The 25,393-nt window shown below is 41.9% G+C and overlaps 2 protein-coding genes across 3 annotated transcripts in view; one reads left to right on the forward strand and one right to left on the reverse strand.

Moving 5' to 3' along the window:
* Positions 1-25,393, reverse strand: part of ALKBH2 (alkB homolog 2, alpha-ketoglutarate dependent dioxygenase) — a 50,560-nt gene that overhangs the window by 18,521 nt on the left and 6,646 nt on the right. The window contains exon 1 of one of the 2 annotated variants that reach the window (XM_075830473.1): positions 464-576. The exons of the other annotated variant lie outside the window; for it this stretch is intronic. The gene's annotated coding sequence lies outside the window, so the exon portion shown is untranslated. Of the gene's footprint in view, positions 1-463; positions 577-25,393 lie in introns of those variants that run through there. 2 annotated transcript variants of the gene reach the window in all.
* On the forward strand, positions 74-22,984 carry UNG (uracil DNA glycosylase). The gene is made up of 7 exons (XM_075830460.1): positions 74-274; positions 871-1,080; positions 4,110-4,205; positions 4,549-4,646; positions 7,429-7,517; positions 15,954-16,132; positions 22,672-22,984. Exons 1-7 carry the CDS (start codon positions 182-184, stop codon positions 22,810-22,812), a joined length of 906 nt encoding a protein of 301 aa, XP_075686575.1. The 5' UTR covers positions 74-181; the 3' UTR covers positions 22,813-22,984.

A 25,393-nucleotide genomic window follows, 5' to 3' on the forward strand; every position in this document is an offset into this window, starting at 1 on the left:
CCATCATAGACAGTTCCCCAATCAGTGACAGACCGCAGGAAGTTCCAGGTTCAGCAACCAGTAACCATGGCAACCACAAGACCCACCTTCTAGTAGGCAGGCAAAAGCTTGTGAACGTTGGCGCCAAAAATATCCATTCACCAACCTTGCGTCTGACAAACTGAACTCCCGCAGGTCAAACATGATCGGCCAGAAAAGCATTAATTCTTTTTTTACACCCATCTCCAAGAAGAGGTCTTCCTCAGAGGCGTTTGTGGAAGCATGTAAAGGAGAGGTGAGGGATACGTGTGTCCTAGGCGTGCTATACATGTGGTAATGCCGCACTACTGCTATAAGAGCATGGCGTGCTGTATGGATATTGGAATGTACGAACGTGTTGAGGTTTCTAATACCATGCGGAGGGAGCGCGCAATCTAGGAGTAATGCACAGTGCAGCCGCTCCATGTCTATAAGGTGTCATTACCTCTCACTCCACCGCGTGTGTCCTACCACTCAGAGCTGCTGCTTCTATTACAGCAAGTAGAGTAAAGCCATTCATGAAGACTGAATGAAGTCGGTTCCAATAGGCTGCATCACTGATTGAGTAACCTGACAGCAAATGAGTGTGCAGAACGCGTTCAGTGGGCGGTGTTAGTGTTGGGGTTTTTTTTGGGCGCGAAAATCCAGCATGTGTGTAGCAGCCGGAAGTGTATTACCACATGAGGGGCGGTCCTACATATAGTAATACTAGTTATGTGTTATCGTTTACATGACAAGTGATCCGAACTATACACTGTTAGCATGATCCTCACGTGTAACATAAGGGTGTGCTTCTATAATGGCCGTATGCTGCAGTGTGTAACCCGAGCATTCTGCCATTTTGCTCCCCAGATTACTCCAGTGAAAAAGACCAAACTACCAGAAGGCGAACAGGCCGCTAAAGTAGCATCGCCTCCTTTAAGCCCTGAGCAGTTGGATCGTATCCAAAGAAACAAAACCGCGGCTCTACAGAAACTAGCAGCACGTCATGTTCCTGAAGGGTTTGGGGAGAGCTGGAAGCAGGAACTGCTTTCAGAGTTTACGAAACCCTACTTTATAAAGGTAACACTGGGTACGGGCGACAACCACTACCTCCAGTTTAAATGTATGTGCGCACACGACGGATACACTGCGTAAATTTTAACAGCGTATCCGCCCTGGTGGACGCAGGGAATCCCAGCTTAAAAACCGTACCAAATTGTGGTGCAGTTTTTCGGCCGGAATGTCCGCTGTGGAAAACAGAAGAGGAAGAAAAAAAAAACGTGCATGCTTACCCTCTGACTTCATCCCAGGAGGCTGGCCTGGACGAGGAAGCACAGAATTCTGGATAGTTATTTTTTCTTTTCTGAGTTGTGATTTTTATGTGGAATCACATCTGCTATTTGTTGCTGGCTTTACCTCCATATTAAAGAGGCTCTGTCACCACATTATAAGTGGCCTATATTGTACATGATGTGATCGGCGCTGTAATGTAGATTACAGCAGTGTTTTTTATTTAGAAAAACGATCATTTTTGACGGAGTTATGACCTATTTTAGCTTTATGCTAATGAGTTTCTCAATGGACAACTGGGCGTGTTTTACTATATGACCAAGTGGGCGTTGTACAGAGGAGTGTATGACATTGACCAATCAGCATCATGCACTTCTGCCCATTCATTTACACAGCACATAAACACACTATAACATTACTGCAGTGTCCTGACAATGAATATTCATTACCTCCAGCCAGGACGTGATGTGTATTCGCAATCCTGTCACTTCTGTAGCGTCTGTGTGATATTTACAGGAAGGCAAGCGTAATCTCGTTTGAAATGACAGGTTACATCGTAATCTCGCGAGATTACGCTTGCCTTCCTGTAAATATCACACAGACACTACAGAAGTGACAGGATTGTGAATACACATCACGTCATGGCTGGAGGTAATGTATATTCAAAGTAAAACACGCCCAGTTCATTTAAGAAACTCATTCGCATAAAGCTAATATAGGTCATAACTCCGTCAAAAATGATCGTTTTTCTAAATAAAAAACACTGCTGTAATCTACATTCCGTCGCCGATCACATCATGTACAATATAGGCCACTTATAATGTGGTGACAGAGCCTCTTTAAAGCCGAAATAGACCTGGTCCTTAAGGGGTTGTCCACCTTCTGACAGCTGTTGACCTATCAACCGGATAGGTCATCAGTAGGTCATCAGTGCAGGTCTGACACCCGGACCCTGCACCAATAAGCCGCTCCGGTGGCCTGCGGGCATCGGATGTTGTGGCACATAATTCTATGTACGGAGCCCGGAAGCAGTTGGCTCCGTACATGGCATAGCGGCCGTGCTGCGGGTCTGCTCCTATTCACTGCATCTCGGCCGCTATTTCGTGCACGGAGCCAACTGCTTCTGGCTTGTATGTCTGGTGCACGGAGGCAACGAACCAGCTGATCTGTCTGGGGCCTGGGTGTCGGACCCCCACAGGATCATGTACTGATCACCTAATGGTGGATTTCTTTCTCTCCTGTCTTTTCTTTTCTCTCCTGTCCTTTTCTTTTCTCTCTTCTTTTCTCTCCTCTCCTGTCTTTTCTCTCCTCTCCTTTTTTCTTTTCTCTCCTCTCCTTTTTTCTTTTCTCTCCTCTCCTCTCCTTTTTTCTTTTCTCTCCTCTCCTCTCCTTTTTTCTTTTCTCTCCTCTCCTCTCCTTTTTTCTTTTCTCTCCTCTCCTCTCCTTTTTTCTTTTCTCTCCTCTCCTCTCCTTTTTTCTTTTCTCTCCTCTCCTCTCCTTTTTTCTTTTCTCTCCTCTCCTCTCCTTTTTTCTTTTCTCTCCTCTCCTCTCCTTTTTTCTTTTCTCTCCTCTCCTCTCCTTTTTTCTTTTCTCTCCTCTCCTCTCCTTTTTTCTTTTCTCTCCTCTCCTCTCCTTTTTTCTTTTCTCTCCTCTCCTCTCCTTTTTTCTTTTCTCTCCTCTCCTCTCCTTTTTTCTTTTCTCTCCTCTCCTCTCCTTTTTTCTTTTCTCTCCTCTCCTCTCCTTTTTTCTTTTCTCTCCTCTCCTCTCCTTTTTTCTTTTCTTTTCTCTCCTCTCCTTTTTTCTTTTCTTTTCTCTCCTCTCCTTTTTTCTTTTCTCTCCTCTCCTTTTTTCTTTTCTCTGCTCTCCTCCTTTTTTCTTTTCTCTGCTCTCCTCCTTTTTTCTTTTCTCTGCTCTCCTCCTTTTTTCTTTTCTCTGCTCTCCTCCTTTTTTCTTTTCTCTGCTCTCCTCCTTTTTTCTTTTCTCTCCTCTCCTCTCCTTTTTTCTTTTCTCTCCTCTCCTCTCCTTTTTTCTTTTCTCTCCTCTCCTCTCCTTTTTTCTTTTCTCTCCTCTCCTCTCCTTTTTTCTTTTCTCTCCTCTCCTCTCCTTTTTTCTTTTCTCTCCTCTCCTCTCCTTTTTTCTTTTCTCTCCTCTCCTCTCCTTTTTTCTTTTCTCTCCTCTCCTCTCCTTTTTTCTTTTCTTTTCTCTCCTCTCCTTTTTTCTTTTCTTTTCTCTCCTCTCCTTTTTTCTTTTCTCTCCTCTCCTTTTTTCTTTTCTCTGCTCTCCTCCTTTTTTCTTTTCTCTGCTCTCCTCCTTTTTTCTTTTCTCTGCTCTCCTCCTTTTTTCTTTTCTCTGCTCTCCTCCTTTTTTCTTTTCTCTGCTCTCCTCCTTTTTTCTTTTCTCTGCTCTCCTCCTTTTTTCTTTTCTCTGCTCTCCTTTTTTCTTTTCTCTGCTCTCCTTTGGTACTGCCCAATGGAAATCTGCTCCATCGGTTAGAAAGCGTATCATTAATGCTTAAAAAAGTTGGTGTTTTTTTGCAGGTGCTAGTGGTAAACACTATAATTGTAGCATTTACTGTCACAGCAAATGCAGTAAATCAGTGTGCAGCAATGCAAATTAACAATATTTCCTTCCATGGTGAAAAATCATTCTTATAGTGGGGAAATATCTTTCCAAGCATGCCACCGCCAAACGGCAAACAAAACTGGAATGCTTGTCATATTGGGAGAAAATGTTTACCTCCCTGGGCAGCTTTACTCTGGTTTACATCCTCCAACTATCAATATTCTATAACTTGTCTACTATATCTTTTTTTTTTCCAGCTAATTAGTTTTATCTCTGAAGAACGAAAGAGATACACTGTGTACCCTCCTCCACATCAGGTGTTTACCTGGACTCAGACGTGTGATATTAGAGATGTAAGTGTTTTCATGCTACATAATTTAGGTAGACACGGGCAAACTGTTTTTTTTCTTCTCTCTGTAATTGCCACTTGGCTGAGGCAAGAGAAAAGACTGAGATTTTCGCTCTTCCTGCTCTATTAATCAGATTTTTGCATAAGAATTTGAGTGGAGCATCTTACTAGCTAAGGGCAATATAAGGCCACGTGCAAGCAAGACATAAATAGAGTGTTTGGGGCAGTGTATATAAAGGTGTCTTGATGGGTCTTTAAGCATGTGTTTTTACCATTTTTATTTCTAATTGGGGAATTAACTGTTATAGTTTTGTTTTGTTTTTTGTTTTGTTTTTTTGGATTTTTAGGTGAAGGTTGTAATTTTGGGACAGGATCCTTACCATGGGCCCAACCAAGCTCATGGGCTGTGCTTTAGTGTTCAAAAACCTGTACCGCCCCCACCCAGGTAAAAAGGCTTTCTTATTTTCACCAACAGAGCTGTGACATGTATTGTTTTTCAAAGCCTATCGTTATCCTAGATTAAATAACAAACTACTCCAACTTATATTCTTACCTTTTTGTTTACAGGGCATAATGTCCTGTGTGTGTGTTAGGGATGTCACGATACCAGAATTTGGACTTCGATACCGATACTATGTGTAGTATTGCGATTTCGATACCAAAACGATACTTTTGCCAACAATAATAATGGAAAAAAAAGTTCTTCCGTTTTCTGATGTGAGGCACGAGGTATGATGAATTTTGAACCTCCACGTGCCTCACATTAATAGTAATTAACCCCATCATGTTCCTCAGTGATAATGGACAACATTGGGTTAATGTGTGAGGTACATGATGGGGTTAATTACTATTAAGGGCACATGGAGGTTCAAAATCCATAATACCTCGTGCCTCACATTAATAAGTGAAAGAAAGCAGTTTTTATTTAATTTTAGAACAGCGTAAACATGAATGGCACTATAAATGTTATTTTGGTCGCGACGATACCGAATGTGTTTATTTTATGTATCGAGACTTATTTTAGTGTGTGTGTGTGTGTGTTTTTTTTGTTTTTTTTTTAGTTTTTTTTATTTAACATTACTTTATTTATTTTTTTACTTTTTTATTTTTAAACTTTAATGTACTGGCATATATCTATATATATCTACTGATAGTACACAGGCAGTTGTTATGGCATACCTCAGTATGCCCTAACAACAGGAAATATGGTCAGACAGCCCTGGGGTCCTTCAATAAAACCTGGGCTGTCTGCCCATATATGGTGTGGCCCTCTATCGTGTCACAGGAATTCCCTGTGACGCAATCCAAAGGCCATCCCCCTTTCTTATTTTCCTCTGAATGCTGCAGTCAGCTTTCAACGTAGCATTCAGGGGAATAGCGGCGGAGATGAGAGGTTTCTCTCATCTCCGCCGTTAAAGTGGGACTGTGGCTGTGTAATACAGCCATTGCCCAGCTCCTAACAACAAGTGCGCGTGCGGTCAGCATGATCTGATGCGGCCGGCGCTGCACTAATGAGCGGCAGGGCAGCACCGAAGACAGAACGTGGGGAGTGTTTTGCATTGCGCCCGCCATGTTCTGTCTTCAGTGCCGGCAATCATTAGTGCAGCGGTGGTCGCATCACATCATGCTGACCACGCGCACGCTTGTCAGGACTCAGGAGCGGGGCAATGACTGTATTCCGCAGCCGCACTCTCATACATTCATGTGTTACTATACCGAGCTGTGCGCCCGCACAGCTAAGTATCGAAATACATGAAATCACGGTATCGAACCGTTTGAGGATGCAGAGTATCGAAATCGTATCGAAGTTTCGATGCATGGTGCATCCCGTGTGTGTGTGTGTATACACCGCTAATCAAATAGAACGCCTACTCACAGTAGCTGAAGTCTTCAATCAAATGACTTTGTAAAATATGATAAACATGACAATGGCATACGCTCCATACATTGCAGTGTTTGATATTTTCCTCCCTAACCTTTTTATATGCTGTTTTCAAGTCCAAACCAGTATTAGATTAAAGCACTCGCCCCACAGCTTGGAGTGACCATTTTTACAACTTAAAGGGGTTTTCCGATTTATTTAAAACATTGACAAGGGGTAGGAAGGATGCCCAAAAAAAACCCATTGCTCAATTCACGGATCCCCGTCGTTCCATCGCCGCACTTCCGTTCTTCTTAGCCGCTGTGTATTGACATAGCTGCAGCGATGTACTTGTATACCCACATGACCGCTGCAGCCAATCACAGGTCTCAGTGGGTATACGGCACAGGATCGCTGAGGCCAGTGCTTGGCTTCAACTTTCACGTGGGTATACGGGCACCTCATCGGTGCAGCTATGTCAATACACGACGGGGAGGAGAGGCGCGGCAGTGCTGAAACGACCGGTCTGTGAGGAGGTGAATAATCTTTGCTTTTTTGCATCCCTTATGCATTGGCCAATTTTTTAAATAGCTCGGAGAACCCCTTTAATCTACACATCAACGCTTCACTAACTGAATTAATTATAACGCTAAAGGCCCTTTTACATGGCCAATTATCAGGCAAAGGAGCGTTCATTTAAACGCTCGTCCCGGATAATTGCCCTGTATAAACAGGACAATGATCCGCCAATGCATGAACAAACTCATTCGTCGGCTGAGCGCATCTTTTATGCAGCATTAAATACGATCATTGTTAGAAGCACATCTCCCGGTGTAAACAGGGAGATGTGCTGCCGACACGATAGAAATGTATGGGGACTAACGATCGCTCGTACCCATACATAACCAAGCGTTGCTCAATGTGAAAAAAGCAAACTAGCGCAAATCAACGAGCTTTCTCGTTGATCGGCCCTCCCCGCATTACTCTGTCCTCGCTGTAATACTGCTTGTATATGGAGTAATGCAGGGCCAGATGAAGAGTCTTATCGTCATAAAAATAGGCTGTGCAACTAGACTTCTGGTCCCCCAGCAGCGCTATGAAAGTCTCATATTCAGCGTGACAGGGGACCGCAATGTTTATTAGTGAGTGTACTTTCATACTGCAGTGAGTACATAACCCCTTTAAATTGCACTGGAAATTCAATTAATTTGAGATCATCCGTTAAGATGGAATTCATGTTTTTTTTTTAATTACATGATAGTTGTGAGCTCTTGATTCCTGCTGGAAACTAGTATGATGATCTATCCCTATATGTCTACTTTAGTTAACCATGCTATGTATTTTATTCAAAATGTTTCCTTTTTAGCCTGGAAAACATGTACAAGGAGCTGCAGACAGATGTTGAGGACTTTGTGCACCCGGGACATGGAGATCTAACTGGGTGGGCTAAGCAAGGTAAAAGTAATGAAATTTATACAACCCTTTTCAATGAATGCAGCTTAATTTGTCACAAAAATATAGATATATTTTTGTTTTCACGTACCCATAAAGTTCATACTACATGATCTGTAGTGTGCTTGGAGTTGTATGTCAGGCCTTGGCCTTTTGACATCTTGTATTCCAGCTGTAATGTGGACACAATTCAGGTCCAGAGCTCTTCAACTGGACATCTTGGGAAAAAAGTGAAACGAGAGGAGGTTCTTGGATCATGCCCTTCGCCTATCTGTAGCCAGATCTCCAGAAAGGGGTTCCGTGGGTAATCTCTCCGACACATTTTAACATAACTATGGACGCAAGCCCCTGGGGTTGGGGAGCCCACTGCAACTCCTTCTACCTTCAGGGTCAACGGGACCATCAAACATCCATGACGTCTTCCAACATCAATGAGCTTTCGGCAGTCTTTCAAGCCCTGAAAGACGCCATACCTATGGTGTGGGGAAATTTTTATTTAAAAAATCTACTCTGACAATACAACTACAGTGGCATACTTAAATCATCGGGGGGTTATAAGATCAAACCCACTCATGGCGTTATCCACCAGGATATTTTCATTAGCTTCACTTATTGTTCCTTTCAGCAGGCCACCTGAGGGGGAAGGACAATCGCGTAGCAGATTTTTTTGAGCAGGAACTGGTTACTACAGTCTGAATAGTCTCTAAACTTAGAAATCTTCCAAATGATAATATCCAGGTGGAGGGCTACCTCAGTAGATCTCTTTGCTACCAGGAAGAACAGGAAAGTTACCGGATTCTTCTAGATCCCAAGGACTATACAGTTGCGGTGGATGCACTCTCCCAATGTTGGATTTAGGAACAGGGTTATGCCTCCCCCTTTTTCTGTTACCAAGGATATTGAAGAAAATCAGGGAGGACAGGGCCTCGGTGATCTTAATTGCTCCCTTCTGGCCGAAAAGACCCCGATTCAAATGGTTGAGGAGAATGTCCTCAGTTCAGCCATGGATTCTCACAGACAGATCAGTCCCAGGGCCCAGTAGTTCACCCCAACATCTCCAAATTGCACCTTACTGTGTGGAAACTGAGGGTAGGATTCTCAGGAAGAGAGGGTTCTCAGAAACCGTAATTTCCATACCGTCCCCCATGACGGTACACTAGGATGATCCCTTGACCTCTGTAGGGACAGGAATTGAGAGCTGTTGAAAGGGCCTCGGCCTCCCAGCAGTGTATTGCCTGTCCCTACAGGAGGAGGATGAAGCGAGGATCCTCTTCCCCTTTGAGGGGGGGGGGGATTTGAAGCAAGTCTAACCTTGACGTGGAGGTCAGGATCGGGGGTCTCCTCCTTCTGACCGGGATTCCACTTGGGGGTGAGTGTACCCTGGTGTTTCCCTCCCCCTTGTCGAAGATGCCACCCGTCCGCCTGTGGTCCCCTGAGACTAACGCTGGACGGAGTGAAGCACTTCCGCCGGCATCCTACCCACGTGGGGTTTTGGCCAGACGGCCAACATCCGGCAGAATTGGCATTAGACGATCAGACGGAAGTGATGTCGCAAGCGGAGACTTCATCGGGAACGCGGAGCAGTTAAAACACCAGCGTGTTCAATACAATTTGCCACGTGCATCCTGCTCTGAGGTCTGCGTTTCCCAGCATGTCCATTCCTGCCGCCGATTTGATGGGGTCTCAGTTTACAGATTCTGAGGTCCCCTGCCCATCTACCATGAGTTTTTTGTTTTTTTTCCCTCCCATGGGGAGATACCTGGATTGTTAAATGTAAGCTATACTAGCTGGGTCTTCCTCTCCCTCATTTAGTAGGTGAAGAGAGGGGGATTCCAAAAACCTAAGCATGGAGAGCTTGGAAGATCCAAAAAGTGCATTACATGCTCTAAGAAGCTGGCAGACTCCTACAAAAACAGTTATGTTCATCATGCATTAATAAACTAATCAAGGATGAACAGCCTTCCCTCTTGGAGGACTTACGTTCCATGATCAGAGAGGAAGTACAATCCTTCTTATCCGCTTTACAACCTGAATACGCGGCCACTCCTTCCCCGTATAAAAAGGCAAAATTAGTGAACAAACTCTCATCTGATTCAGACACTAAAGGGGCCTCTTGTTCCTTTAAGGATCCATTGGACATAGACGAATTGGGGTCACTAGATCCTGAAGGAGATCAGGACGATGAGGAGAAATATTATTTTTCCTCTATGGATGATTTAGTAAATCGGTCAGGGGTACAATGAATACCGAGGAGGTTGCAAAACAAAAGACGATCCAGGATGAGATGTTTGGTGGTCTAAGATCAAAAAAGAAGCGTGTTTTCCCTATTAACAATAATTTATTTGAGTTAATAAACGAGGCATGGAAGGACCCAGAAAGAAGGCTGGGAGTCTCCTGTGAATTTAAGAATCGCCTCCTTTTTGATAGAGCATACAGGCATCTGGGACGAAATCCCTAAAGTAGATATTCAGATGGCAAAGGTGGTTAAACAAACATCCTTGCCATTTGAAGATTCTGCTCCGCTAACAGACCCCATGGATCGGAAGTCTGACTGTCTCCTAAAGAAGGCCTGGGAGACATCAATGTTTAACATGAAAACGAACATAGCAGCCACTTCAGTAGCTAGAACCCTATTTGTTTGGCTAGGTGAGTTAGTGAACCACCTCCAGGTAAAAATGTCCAGGGACCAATTAGCGGAGTCGATTAATCTCCTAAAAGCAGCTTCAGGGTTTCTAGCAATGCCTCGGAGGAATGCATCAGGTTCGCAGCCAAGGAAGGGGCCCTCCCTAACGCCGCGAGAAGATCTTTGTGGTTAAGATACTGGTAGAGGGGGACGGGGGGACAACCGTTCAAAAAATAGGCTTTGTAACTTCCCGTTTAGGGGGCAATATGTTTTTGGTCCAGACCTAGAGAAGGCGGCAGATAGATAGAAAAAAGGGATTTCCAGAGGATAAGCCAGCTAAAAGGAAGTTTCCCTTTCGTTCCCAAAGGCCACAGGTTGAAAACTATAGAGGGAAAGGAAAGACGGGTCTTTGGAGGGGTAGAGGCTTCTTGCTCAACCCCAATATACAGGAAAACAGACCACGACGTCCGAGTCGGAGGAAGGTTGTTAAAATTTTACAATCTATTGAGCAACATCACCCAGAACAGATAGGTCCTAGACCTAAGAAGAATGGGCTACCGTGTAGAATTTTCAACACTTCCTCCGAAGAGATTTGTTCTGACAGCACAACCCTCACAATTTCTGAAAATTCAGATGTTACACAACATCAGAAACCTACACCAGAGAGGAGTAATATCTCAGGTACCTCCGAATCAGTGGGGAGAAGGTCACTACTCTGTTTCTTATATAAAAAAGAAAAAGAAAAAAAGCCAGACCGTTCATACAGGTTAATAATAAACCTGAAACCTCTCAACAATTACATAATTTACAGGAGGTTCAAGATGGAATTAGTAGCATCCACCACTCCCCTAATAAAGAAAGGGACTTACATGTGCATCCTGGATCTAAAGTTCGCTTACTACCACGTCCCCATTCATCCCTCCACGCAAAGGTTCCTAAGATTTGCAGTAAAGGACTCGACGGGCCAGGTGGTCCATTACCAATTTACAGCTCTCCCCTTCGGAATTTCATCCGCCCCAAGGGTATTTACAAAAATTATGATAGAGATGATGGCTTCATTTTGCAGACGGGATTATAATAATTCCCTATCTGGATGACTGCCTGATTACAGCAGAAACCCAGGGGATTCTTTCCACTCGTAAAGCTAGTGACCAGCCAACTAGCAGAACTGGGTTGGATAATAAACTACCAAAAATCAAACTTGATTGTGGACACTTGGATGACATTTCTAGGGGTCATACTTGAGTCTACCCTACAAATGTCCCTATTACCGGGAGAGAAAAGAAGGACCATAATCTCCAATGTCAGAAGTTTTCAAGAAGCCACCTCTTACAAAATAAGAGCGGCAATGAGTATACTAGGTCAGATGACAGCCTGCATTCAGTCAGTGGCCTGGAGCCAAAACCATTCCCGTCCACTCCAGAGGTGGATACTTGCCTCATGGGACAAAAAAACTGTTATCCCTAGATCGGAAGATAAAAATACCTCAGAAGATAAAATCTTCCCTATATTGGTGGACAGAGCACTCAAACCTCAGGAGGGGTGTCATTTGGCATCCGTCTCCAGCAATCCTAGTTCTGAGAGATGCCAGCAAAAAAGGTTGGGGAGCCAAACTCCCAGACAATTATATTCAGAGGACTTGGCCACTGACCATAGCGGCTCGATCCTCAAATTTCAGAGAATTGAGAGCAGTCTGGGAAACACTGAGGTCCAGTTCCTTCAACTTTCAGAACCATGTCAAGATACTGTCAGACAACGTGACGACAGTATCTTTTCTGAAACACCAGGGTACCAGATCTCCCTCCCTGCTCTCACTGTCTCAGAGAATATTCTTTTGGGCAGAACAAAACCTACTTTCTCTATCGGCCATCCACCTAAAGGGCTTGGAGAATATAGAGGCAGATTTCCTCAGCAGGAAAAACCTAGATCCTAGCAAATGGTCTCTAAATCAGGATGTCTTTCTTCAGATCACACGGCTATGGGGGTTTCCTCAAGTGGATCGGTTTGTGAACAGATTAAATTCCAAAACAGAGCTCTTCTCTCTAAACCCCCAGGGTAGTCCCCTAGGCATAGATGCTCTATCTCAGCCTTGACATGGGTCTAGCATACGCCTTTCTACCACTCCCGCTGATATCAAGGGTCCTTCAAAAGCTTTACAAGGAAGATCTGAAACTCATTTTAATAGTTCCATTCTGGCCAAAAAAGGCCTGGTAGCCAATCCTGATGGAATTGGCACTGGAATACCCTATAGAACTTCCTTTTAAGACCAGATCTACTAGTACAGGCGCCGCTACGACATCAGTCTCCAGAACCTTCACTTATCAGCCTGGATCCTGAAGGGGTACTACTCAGAGAAAGGGGTTGATCCCAGAAGGTAGTAACAACCCTAAAAGCTAGTTGTAAACCAGTTACTTCTGTGAAGATTTGGAAGAAATTTACCTCCTGGTGTGGAAACCAGCCCCCGGACCAGAGTCTTCCAGCAGATTTTGGATTTTCTTACAGCAGGGGCTAGGTCTTAGACCACGCACCCGCCGAGTACAGGTCTCGGCACTTCGTACGTTTTTTGACACCCAACTGTCAGGACACAGGTGGGTGAAAAGATTCATGTGTGCAGCTTCAAGACTAAGGCTGACCATTAGACAGTCATCCCCCGCAATGGGAACTCGGCGTTGTCCTCTGGGCCCTAACTAGACCCCTCTTTGAACCAATCGAAGACGTAGACATCAAACACTTGTCCCTTAAAGTTGCCTTTTTAATAGCGATAACCACAGCAAAGAGACTGGGGGAAATACAGGCGCTATCCACAGAAGAACCGTACCTTAGGATAACGGATGATAGAATAGTACTAAAGCTGGATCCTAATTTCCTTCCAAAGGTTGTATCAGATTTTCATAGAAATCAGGAGATTGTTCTTCCTTCATTTTGTCCGGACCCCAGGAATCAAAAAGAGGCATTTCATTCTCGATGTTAGAAGGGCAGTCTTAAAATACTTACAGGTTACTGCAGACTGGCGGAAAGATTCCAACCTCCTAGTCCAATTTTGGGGGGGGAAAAGGACAAAAAAAACTCCAAAAGCTACCATTGCAAGATGAAGACAACAATTAAAATTTGTTCTCTTGAAGGAAAGTCAGTTCCTGTAAACCTCAGGGCCCATTTCACCAGATCCACAGCTTCATCATGGGCAGAAAGGAGGAGGAGCTTCGCTAGACCAGATTTGTACGGCAGCGACTTGGGCTAGCTCCCTTACCTTTGCAAAACATTATAGGCTAGACCCTTCATCCAGTAGAGACTTGGCCTTCGGCCGCAAAGTACTTCATGCAGTAGTCCCACCCTAAACCACTAAACCATCTCATTTGATATTCTCCTAGTGTACCGTCATGGGGGACCATATAAAAAGTAAGCATGTCTTACCGGTAATTCCGTTTCGTTGAGTCCCACATGACGGCATACATTTACCCACCCTACCACCTTAGTAGTATGTGAAGTTAACATACAGTTCGGATTCTTCTGGTGTAGTGATATGGTACACTCTGGTGGGAGGCTGAGGGTGGGGCCCTTTTTAACCTCTGTCGGTTCCTGTCCCTACAGAGGTCAAGGAATGATACAGCCTCTGACCTAGCCTTCGGTAGAAAAGTTCTACAAGCTGGAGTCTCACGTGACGTCAGACGCCGAATACACGGTGCCGAGCAATAGAGGGACGATATATTGTTACGGCTGTGACTTTTCCCTTGCCACTGCAAGTTCAACAGTGGAGAAGCCACAAAATACAGGATCCCTCTCCACATGAGCTTAATCTCCCCTGAGGAATCTGTAGCCACGAGGAAACCCGTTGGAAGAGATATAACAAACAGCAGAGGAGTGATCCCATGGACATCTCTTCATCCAAAATCAGAAGATTTTTTTTTTAAAACCTAAAGGGGTAGGGGGGTAAGCAGCACCCCGGAAATAAAGCTCCATTCATATATGTACTCTCCAGACCTGTTCCAGTGATTAAGCTGTAGTCCCACCCTAAAAATTTGGGTTCTATTGGACCTCTCCAGGGGTGCTGTCATAGGTGAAGGGAAGATTGATTACTTACCGGTAATTGTTTTTTCATTAACCTATGACCGCACCCCTAGTCCTCCCCCCTCCTTTTTTCCCCTTTCCATAATTATATGGATAGTCCTGAGATTAAAATGACACATCTTTTGTATGAAGTAGTCTCTTGAAGACCCATATACACAGTCGAGTCACATTATTATGACCACCTACTCTTGACGTCGGCAGCGCGTAGCCTATGAAAATAGTGCTGTTGGCTGATGGGTATATAAAGTGTGTGATAGGTTGTCTGAACACAAATCACTCATTGCCATGGGTAAGTGGGGTATCTGGTTTGCAAAAAGGGATGATTATTGGCTAAGGGTGGTAGTATTTCTCAAACGGCGCAGTTTGCGAACTGTTCGTGTGCTGCTGTGGTGAAAGCGTATCGTGAGAGGACAAATGGCACCATTGGGATTAACAGATTTCTCTTTCTCATATTAAAATTAGGATGATCTGAAACATTGTGACAAATTGGCAAAAATAGAAGCAATTGGGTGAGGAGCAAATACTTTTTCACAGCACTGTGTATGATTAACCCTTTCACTGCCAAGGACTTATGTGATGCGTCATGACTTTAAACGCTTGCCGCGACTAGAACATAAGAACTAGCCCTTAGATCTAAAGCTCAGAATCTTGGCTCCATGTTCAAAGCCCTAGGTGCAATGGTTGGGGCGCATTACTTTTCTGAAGAATGACAAGGTTTCCGTTCCTGGTTTTGTGTCTCGTAGGGCCTGTTCAGATTAGCGTTTGGTTCCGTCAGATTTTTCCGTCGAAGGAACCAATCAACGGAAAGGTAAATGGAGACCATAGCTTCCGTTTGCATTACATTGATTTCAATGGTAATGTTTCCTTTGCTAATGGCTTCCATTTGTCTCCGTTCCGTAAGGCTTCCCTTTTTTTTTTTTTTTGGCGGAAAGTCGTTTCAGTAAAAAAAAAAAAAGGGGAAACTTACGTAACAGAGACAAACGGAAACATTACCATTGAAATCAATAGTAATGCAAACAGAACTTATGGCTTCCTTTTGCCTTTCCGTTGATGGGTTCCTCCGATGGAAAGGTCTGACGGAACCCATCAACGGAAACTGAATGCTGATGTGAACACCGCTTAAGCCAGGGGTGGGATAAAGAAACTGCAAGTGACAGCAGGGAATAGAAAATCAGCCTGTTACTGTGGCATATCCATGTATAGTCTTCTAATAACTCCAGGAGGGGGATACAGAAACTTCTGCTAATTGTCACATTTAGTCGAGGTTTTTTTGTTTTTCTCCTTTTGCTACAGGGGTGAGAATTTGAGTAGTTGCATATCTAATAGTCTCCTTCGCCTAATTAAGACATTTGTCTTCTCCGTGGCTTGGATGTTTACTAGCATCTCGGTTGCAGAGATTTTTGGTCTCTTCAGTTCTGCTGATTATGTAAAGATATGTAGACATAAGTATGAGCAACATGTATAAACTCTGCATGTTTTGAACTTTTTAGGAGGTGTGTGTCTCCGGTTCTTCTTTGAATTCGCCACATACATTACTTTTGTTTTGTATATTTTTTTTTACCCAACGTTTATCAAGCATGCCCAATTGCTACGTAGCATTTTTACAGTGTATTTTTTCATAAAAGATATTCATTAGGGTGTATAGTATGATTGATTTATTTATTTTTATTTTGTTTTTATAACCAGTTTTATTTGTGTCAAAATACCCGCAGCAGTAAAAGGGTTAAAATCAGATTTGATTTCTTTTTCAGGCGTTCTCCTCCTAAATGCTGTATTGACAGTTCGTGCACACAATGCAAACTCTCACAAAGAAAAAGGCTGGGAACAGTTTACAGATTCAGTAGTGTCCCAGCTTAACAAGAACCTGGATGGCTTGGTCTTCATGCTCTGGGGGGCATATGCTCAGAAGAAAGGCATTAGTATAGACAGAGTAAGTTTTAGTTTCAAAGCAAGTAATGCATTGCATGTATAGCCTGATATATTTTTCTGTTTTTATAAGATGCGTGGTAGACCTAACAAACTAACGTTATACTATATTTTTGAATATCTATCAATTGCAGTACAGTCCGATTCTTGTTAGAAAATTGTCTGTTTTATACATGGAGAAAACTTCTTCTTTTCACTTCCTTTTTTCTAAATGTAAAATGTACCATCATATATATACATACACACTACCGGTCAAGTTTAACCCCTTCCCGCTCCTGGACGTACTATTAGGTCATGGTAGCTGTATCGTTCGCGCTCCATGACCTAATAGTACGTCTCGGGAGTAACTCAGCCGTCCTCCCGACACATACAGGAGCTTACAGCTGCTGTCTCGTACAGCAGCTGTCACCGCTCCTACAGCGGGGACCGATCGCTGTGTCCCCGCTGATTAACCCCTTAAAAGCCGCGTTCAATAGAGATTGCTGCTTTTTAGGGGTTAAGCTGCCATCGCCGGCCTGCTACACGATAGCGGCCGGCGATGGTGACTATGGCAACCGGACACCAAACAATGGCGTCCGGCTATGCCATCGACGGAAGCCTAGTGGGTCCTGACGAAGTCAGGACCCACTATGCTTGCTGTCAGTGAGTAGCTGACCGCTCTAATACACTGCACTACGCATGTAGTGCAGTGTATTAGAATAGCGATCAGGGCCTCCTGCCCTCACGTCCCCTAGTGGGACAAAGTAATAAAGTTAAAAAAAGATGTGTAAAAATAAGAAAATAAAAGTTTTAGAAGTAATAACAGTAAAAATCCCCCTTTTTACCTTATCAGTCCTTTATTATTAATAAAAATATATAAACAAACAAATAAACTATACATAATTGGTATCGCCGTGTCCGTAACGGCCTGAACTACAAAATTATTTCGTTATTTATCCCGCACGGTGAACGCCGTAAAAGAAAATAATAATAAACCGTACCAGAATCACAATTGTTTGGTTACTTCAACTCCCAAAAAATTGAATAAAAAGAGATCAAAAAGTCGCATGTACCGAAAAATGGTCCTGATCAAAACTACAGTTCGTTACGTAAAAAATAAGTCCACGCACAGCTTTATTGATGGAAAAATAAAAAAGTTCTGGCTCTTAGAATATGGTAACACAAAAAGTGATTTTTTTTTTACAAAACGTATTTTATTCTGCAAACGCCATAAGACCTAAAAAAACTATAAACATCTGGTATCGCCGTAATCGTATCGCCCCGCAGAATAAAGTGAATATGTCATTTATAGCGCACGGTGAACGCTGTAAAAAAAATAGAATAAAAAAACAATAGTAGAATTGCTGTTTTTTAGTCACCACGCCACCTAAAAATAGAATAAAAACTGATCAAAAAGTCGCATGCACCGCATGAAAACAGCAATGAATTCCTCAAGGGGTCTAGTTTCCAAAATAGGGTCACTTTTGGGGGGGTTTCCACTGTTTTGGCACCACAAGACCTCTTCAAACCGGACATGGTGCCTAATAAAAAGGAGGCCTCAAAATCCACTAGGTGCTCCTTTGCTTCGGAGGCCGGTGCTTCAGTCCATTACCGCCCGAGGGCCACATGTGGGATATTTCTCAAAACTGCAGAATCTGGGCAATAGGTATTGAGTTGCGTTTCTCTAGTAAAACCTTCTGTAAAAAAAAAAAAATATGTACATTTCACCTCTACTTTGCTCTAAATTTCTGTGAAACACCTAAAGGGTTAATAAACTTTCTAAATGCTGTTGTGAATACTTTGAGGGGTCTAGTTTCTAAAATGGGGTGTTTGATAGGGGTTTCTAATATATAGGCCCCTCAAAGCAACTTATACTGATAATGATCAGTTCCCACCCCAAGATGTATAAACGGAGACCCCTATTAGACCGTTTCAGTGCCCGGTTTTCCCAAGCATACACCCCCGAGAAGTGTATTTCTATTGATGAATCCTTGGTACATTTTAAAGGGAGGCTTCAATTCCGCGAGTACCTGCCGGGTAAGAGGGCAAGGTATGGCGTGAAGATGGGCCCAAACGGCAGTTTATCACCACAAATGGGGTATTGCGGCACTAAGGACAAATTGCGCAACAGAATGGGGTATTTTGTTTCTTGTGAAAGTAAGAAATTTTCAGCCAAAACTACATATTATTGGAAAAAATTAATTTTGTTTTAGTTCCCAGCCAAATTCAAATAAGTTCTGTGAAAAAACTATGGGGTCAAAATGGTCACAACACACATAAATGAATTCCTTTAGGGGTGTAGTTTCCAAAATGGGGTCACTTCTGGTGGGTTTCCATTGCTTTGATACCTCTGGGGCTCTGCAAATGCGACATGGCACCCGAAAACCAATCCAGCAAAATCTGGACTCCAACAAACACATAGCGCTCCTTTCCTTCTGAGTCCTCCCATGGGCCCAAACGGCAGTTTATCACCACAAATGGGGTATTTCCGCACGAAGGACAAATTGGGCAACAAAATGGGGTATTTTGTTCCCTGTGAAAATAAGAAATTTTGATCACAAATGACATTTTATTGGATAAAAATTACATTTTTTTTAATTTCACAGCCCAATTCAAATAGGTGCTGTGAAAAAACTGTGCGGTCAAAATGGTAACAACAACCATAAATTAATTCCTTGAGGGGTGTAGTTTCCAAATTGGGTCACTATTTGGGGATTCCTACTGTTTTGGCACCTCAACACCTTTTCAAACCTGGCATGCTGCCTAAAATATATTCTAATAAAAAAGAGGCCTCAAAATGCACTAGGTGGTGCTTTGCTTCTAGGGCTTGTGTTTTAGTCCACGAGCGCAGTAGAGCCACATGTGGGACATTTCTAAAAACTGCAGAATCTGGACAATACATATTTAGTAATGTTTCTCTGGTAAAACCTTCTGTGTTACAGAAAAAATATTGAATAAAATTGAAATTCAGCAAGAAAAATGAAATTTGCAAATTTCACCTCTACTTTGCTTTAATTCCTGTGAAATGTCTGAAGGGTTAAAAAAAACTTTCTAAATGCTGTTTTGAATACTTTGAGGGGTCTAGTTTTTAAAATGGGGTGTTTTATGGGGGTTTCTAATACATAGGCCCCTCAAAGCCACTTCAGTACTGAAGAGGTACCTTAAAAAAAAAAAAGGCATTTGAAATTTTCGTCAAAATATGAGAATTTGCTGTTTATGTTCTAAGCCTTGTAACGTCCAAGAAAAATAAAAGAATGTTCAAAAACCGATGCCAATCTAAAGTAGACATATGGGAAATGTGAACTAGTAACTATTTTGGGTGGTATAACCGTCTGTTTTACAAGCAGATGCATTTAAATTCTGAAAAATGCTATTTTTTCAAAATTTTCTCTACATTTTGCAATTTTTCACCAATAAACACTGAATATATCGACCAAATTTTACCACGAATATGAAGCCCAATGTGTCACGAGAAAACTCTCAGAATCGCTTGGGTAGGTTTAAGCATTCCAACGTTATTACCACATAAAGTGAAATATGTCAGATTTGAAAAATGGGCTCTGAGCCTTAAGACCAAAATTAGGCTGCGTCCTTGAGGGGTTAAGAACACCTAAATGTTTCCAATTTTTTTTCTATTGATCTTTACAGTTTAACCCCTTCCCTCTTTGGCCACTTTTGACCTTACTGACGGCTTTATTTTTCAAATCTGGCGTGTTTCACTTTGTGGTAATAACTTCTAAATGCTTTTACCTATCCAAGCGATTCTGAGATTTTCTCGTGACGCATTGGACTTTGTTACTGGCAAAATTTGCTCCATGCATTTAGTATTTAATTGTGAAAAACACCAAAATTTAGCGAAAAATTAGCATTTTCTGAATTTTAATGTATCTGCTTGTAAGACAGGCAATTATACCACACAAAATAGTTGTTCATTAACATCCCCCATAGGTCTACTTTAGATTGCCATCGTTATTTGAACATCCTTGTATTTTTCTGGCACGTTACAAGGCTTAGAACTTTAGCTGCAATTTCTCACATTTTCAAGAAAATTTCAAAAGGCTATATTTTCAGGGGCTAGTTCAGTTGTGAAGTAGCTTTGAGGGCCTTATATAGTCACCCCATTTTAAAAACTGCACCCCTCAAAGTATTTAAAACCGCATTTAGAAAGTTTCTTAACCCTTTAGACTTTTCACAGGAATTAAAGCAAAGTAGAGGTGAAGTTTACAAATTTCATTTTTTCTTTTAGCAGAAACTCTTTTTTTTTTTATCCATTTTTTTTATTTGATTTATTTTTTTGTAACACCGAAGATTTTACAAGAGAAGCGCAACTCCATATTTATTGCCCAGGTTCTGCAGTTTTTAGAAATATCCCACATGTGGTCTTACTGTGCTTATGGACTGAAGCACAGGCCTCCGAAGCAGAGGAGCACCTAGTGAATTTTGCGGCCTCCATTTTATGAGGATATATTTTAGGCACCATGTCCGGTTTAAAGAGGTCTTGTGATGCCAAAACAGTGGAAACTCCCCACAAGTGACCCCATTTTGGAAACTACAGCTCTTGAGGGAATTATCTAGGGGTATAGTGAGCATTTTGACCCCGCAGAAATTATTGGAAATAGGCCGTGAAAATGAAAATCTTCATTCTTTCAAAGAAAACGTAAGTTTACCTAATTTTTTTCTCATTTCCACAAAAACTGAAGGAGAAAAAGCACCACAACATTTGTAAAGCAATTTCTACCAAGTAAAACAATACTCCACATGTGGCCATAAACTGTTGTTTGGACACACAGCAGGCCTTAGTAGGGAAATGTCGTATTTGCAATGCCCCTGAGGGACCAAAAACAGTGAAAACGTCCAAAAAGTGACTCCATTTAGGAAACTACACCCCTTGAGGAATTCATCAAGGGGTGTAGTGAGCATTTTGACCCCACAGATGTTTCATAGATTTTATTTGAATTGGCTAGTTTCAGAAATGGGGTCACTATTGGGGGATTTCTACTGTTTTGGCACCTCAACACCTCTTCAAACCTGGCATGCTGGCTAAAATATATTCTAATAAAAAGAGGCCTCAAAATGTACTACGTGCTTCTTTGCTTCTGGGGCTTGTGTTTTAGTCCACGAGCGCTCTAGAGACATGTGGGACATTTTCTAAAAACTGCAGAATCTGGACAATACATATTTAGTAGTGCTTCTCTGGTAAAACCTTCTGTGTTACAGAAAAAAATGTAATACAATTGAAATTCAGCAAGAAAAATGAAATTTGCAAATTTCACCTCCTACTTTGCTTTAATTCCTGTGAAATGCCTAAAGGGTTAAATAAACTTTCTAAATGCTGTTTTGAATATTTTGAGGTGTCTAGTTTTCAAAATGGGGTGTTTTATGGGAGTTTCTAATACATAGGCCCCTCAAGCCACTTCGGAACCGAACAGGTACCTTAAAAAAAAAGGCTTTTGACATTTTCTTAAAAATATGAGAAATTGCTGTTTATGTTCTAAGCCTTGTAACGTCCAAGAAAAATAAAAATGTTCAGAAAACGATGCCAATCTAACGTAGACATATGGGAAATTTGAACTAATATCTATTTTGGGGGGTATAATCATCTGTTTTACAAGCCGATGCATTTAAATTCTGAAAAATGCTATTTTTTTATACATTTTCTCTAAATTTTGCAGTTTTTCACCAATAAACACTGAATATATCGTCCAAATGTTACCACTAACATAAAGCCCAATGTGTCACGAGAAAAAAAAAATCTCAATCGTTTGGATAGGTTTAAGCATTCAGACGTTATTACCACATAAAGTGAAATATGTCAGATTTGAAAGATGGGCTCTGAGCCTTCAGGCCAAAACTAGGCTGCGTCCTAAAGGGGTTAAGCAGAGCAAGCTCTGATGCAGGGGTGATAAACATTAGCTGCAGACTCTTGTTGTTATATCAAAAACATCTAACTAAAATTGTTCTCCACAGCCTTTGCAACAAAACCCTTGGGTAGTTCGGTTTAAACTAGTCTAACTGGGTTGTGGTAGCATCTTAATTGTAGTTTCTTTAACTCGATATGGTTAATGCAATAAACACCATGAACCGTACACTATACTTCATTCTGCCAGTCTTCCTGTAGAAATTCCTGCCTTAGATCTCATTCCAATTTCTCCATATAGGGTAATTCACCCCTGACTGACATAACTACGATCTCCTTATAAATAGAAAATCAACAGGATATACTATAAATGTCCGATCTGGGACCTGCACCTTTCTTTAGAACGGGAACTCCCTAAAACCATGTTTTCTCTTTCCTGTGGATATACCATAAATGTCCCTGATGGGTAAACCCCTTTTAAGGACTTTGCCGCCTTAGCAAACGGTAAAGTGGACCATTGACTGTAATGCAAGTTTATAGGCCCATCTTTACCTCTCCCAAATGAAGCTAAAGCACTTTTTGGTTGCTTTCTGACATCTGAAGTTCTCTAACTGGAGGCACACTTTAAAATGCTTTTAAATGAAAATCATTAGAGACTGATATAATTGAGCCACATGAAGTGCTGTTTGTCTATTTTCCTCTCCTAGAAACGTCATCTTGTACTACAGACTGTTCATCCTTCTCCTCTCTCGGCACATAGAGGATTTTTTGGCTGCCGTCACTTCTCCAAGACCAACTCTTATTTGGAAGACATGGGTAAAAAAGCAATTGACTGGAAAGCCTTATGATCTGTACAAGCAATGCTTTGAGCTCTCCTAACAATAAAAAGACTATGGATTATCAGACCTACAGATTGATCCATCAGAAGCACTTATTGTGCTTTGCTACAGTTTCTTGTCTTTAAAGCTGGATTCACCGGAACACTGAGGCTGGATTCACACGAGCATGTTCGGTCCGTAAAGGATGGAACGTATTTTGGCCGCAAGTCCCGGACCGAACAAATTTCAGGGAGCCGGGCTCCTAGCATCATAGTTATGTACGATGTTAGGAGTCCCTGCCTCGCTGCAGGACAGCTGTCCCGTACTGTAATCATGTTTTCAGTACGGGACCGTAGTTCCACGAAGAGGCAGGGACTCCTAGCATCGTACATAACTATGATGCTAGGAGCCCGGCTCCCTGCAGTGTGTTCGGTCCGGGACTTGGGGCCGAAAAACGTTCCGTCCTTTACGGACCGAACATGCTCGTGTGAATCCAGCCTCAGAGTTCCGGTTTCAGATGAAAACCTTGCTTTTCAGTGAATACTTGAAAATACTAATTTTTCAATAGTGTTTTTCTTAGATTATACGATACCCAATATTACTTCAAAAAAAGTAATTCTGTTGAATTAAGCTATTATGTAAATACACTATCCAAAATTAACTGCACCTTATGTGATCAACCTGGATTTCCAGTATTTTGAAAATATGAATATTTTGTGAATGTTCTAATGTACAATTATTCATGTGTAATGCATTGCAGTTGCAAAATGGAGGGGGGGGGGGGGTTTACTCAGTTACTAAAATAAACATACTATTTTAGGGCTAGTTTTGCAGCCTTTTAGTAAATCTAGAATTTATGGAAATTTTCCATTACTGTATTGTACAGGTAACCTTTTGTAATAAAAAATTATATTGGAGAATAATGTTTTCATTTTGTTGTAAGACTGTTTTGATGTGAGTAGGGGATGTAAAAAAAATACTTGTGTTTTTGTAATAAATACAGTTCTAGAAAAATTTTCTTATTTACGTCCTCAAAATTAAGGCTGTGTTCACATCAGAAGAACCCGTTTTTGGGACTGCATCAATAGCGCAGTTGACTGCACTATTGATTCTGTCAAAAAAACTGAACCCTTTCACAACGGTGACAAACGAAAACCATTAGCAAAGTATCTGTCACCATTGAGATCAATGGTAACGCAAACGGAAGCTCAGGTTTCCATTTGCCTTTCCGCTGAGGGGTTCCCCCAACGGAACCCCTCAACGGAAAGTAACGCTGATGTGAACAGGCCCTAAGCAATTATAAGCAAAATGTATCTGTTTTATATACCATTGAAATGGTTTAACATTGACTTGCAGGGTAGTTACCTACAAATGGCACTATACTGGTTCTTCTCAATGATTTAGAATATCATGAAAAAGTTAATTTATTTCAGGAATTCAATTCAAAATTATATAGATTCATTACACACAGTGATCTATTTCTAGAATTTTTTTCATTTTAATGTTGATGATTATGGTTATCCGTTAAGGAAAACCGAAAATGTAGTCTCTCAGAAAATTATAATATTATATAAGCGCAATTTCAATAATGGTTTTTAATATCGAAATGTTGGCCTACTGAAATGTACAGTATATGCACTCAATACTTGGTCGGAGCTCCTTTTGCATAAATTACTGCATCAATGCGGCGTTGCATGGAGGAGATCAGCCTGTGGCACTGCTGAGGTGTTATAGAAGCCCAGATTGCTTTGATAGCGGCTGTTAAAGGGCTGGTATAATGGTGGGATTCACTCACTCGTGTCATCCACTATTACTACCTCCTTTATAATAAGGGTATGTTCACACGGCCTATTTACGGACGTAATTCGGGCGTTTTTGCCCCGAATTACGTCTGAAAATAGCGCCTCAATAGCGCTGACAAACATCTGCCCATTGAAAGCAATGGGCAGACGTTTGTCTGTTCACACGAGGCGTATATTTACGCGCCGCTGTCAAATGACGGCGCGTAAATAGACGCCCGCGTAGAAGAAGTGACCTGTCACTTCTTTGGCCGTAATTGGAGCCGCTATTCATTGACTCCAATGAATAGCAGCGCTAATTACGGCCGTAATTGACGCGGCGTTCATGCGCCTGCACATGCCGGTACGGCTGAAATTACGGGGATGTTTTCAGGCTGAAACATCCCCGTAATTTCAGCCGTTACGGACCCCCGCCGTGTGAACATACCCTAAGGGTTACCTTTTCATTATACTAACGTTTGTCTACTTGCTTTGCTGCTACGTAAGTGTATACGACTAAGTAAATACAATTGTATAGTGAATAAAGGGTAATATTTATTACTAACAATAATCACACTTACATTATAAAATACACCAAACGCAAACTGATCACAGTATAGTATCAGTATACCCCAATACATATAACAAGTTTAATATATATTGAGTATACTCTTACTATGTATAGTGTAGTATAAACAGGGTATCCCAATCCTACGTTATACCACCACCCACTTACCTAAACATACATAGAAGTTACATTACAATACACATGCTCACTGTTTCTGTCCCATTTCCTCCTAACTATCCCTGTACACTAAGGGTTAATCAGTTAG

The sequence above is a fragment of the Rhinoderma darwinii genome, chromosome 1 (assembly GCF_050947455.1).
Source record: "Rhinoderma darwinii isolate aRhiDar2 chromosome 1, aRhiDar2.hap1, whole genome shotgun sequence".
Taxonomy (NCBI): domain Eukaryota; kingdom Metazoa; phylum Chordata; class Amphibia; order Anura; family Rhinodermatidae; genus Rhinoderma; species Rhinoderma darwinii.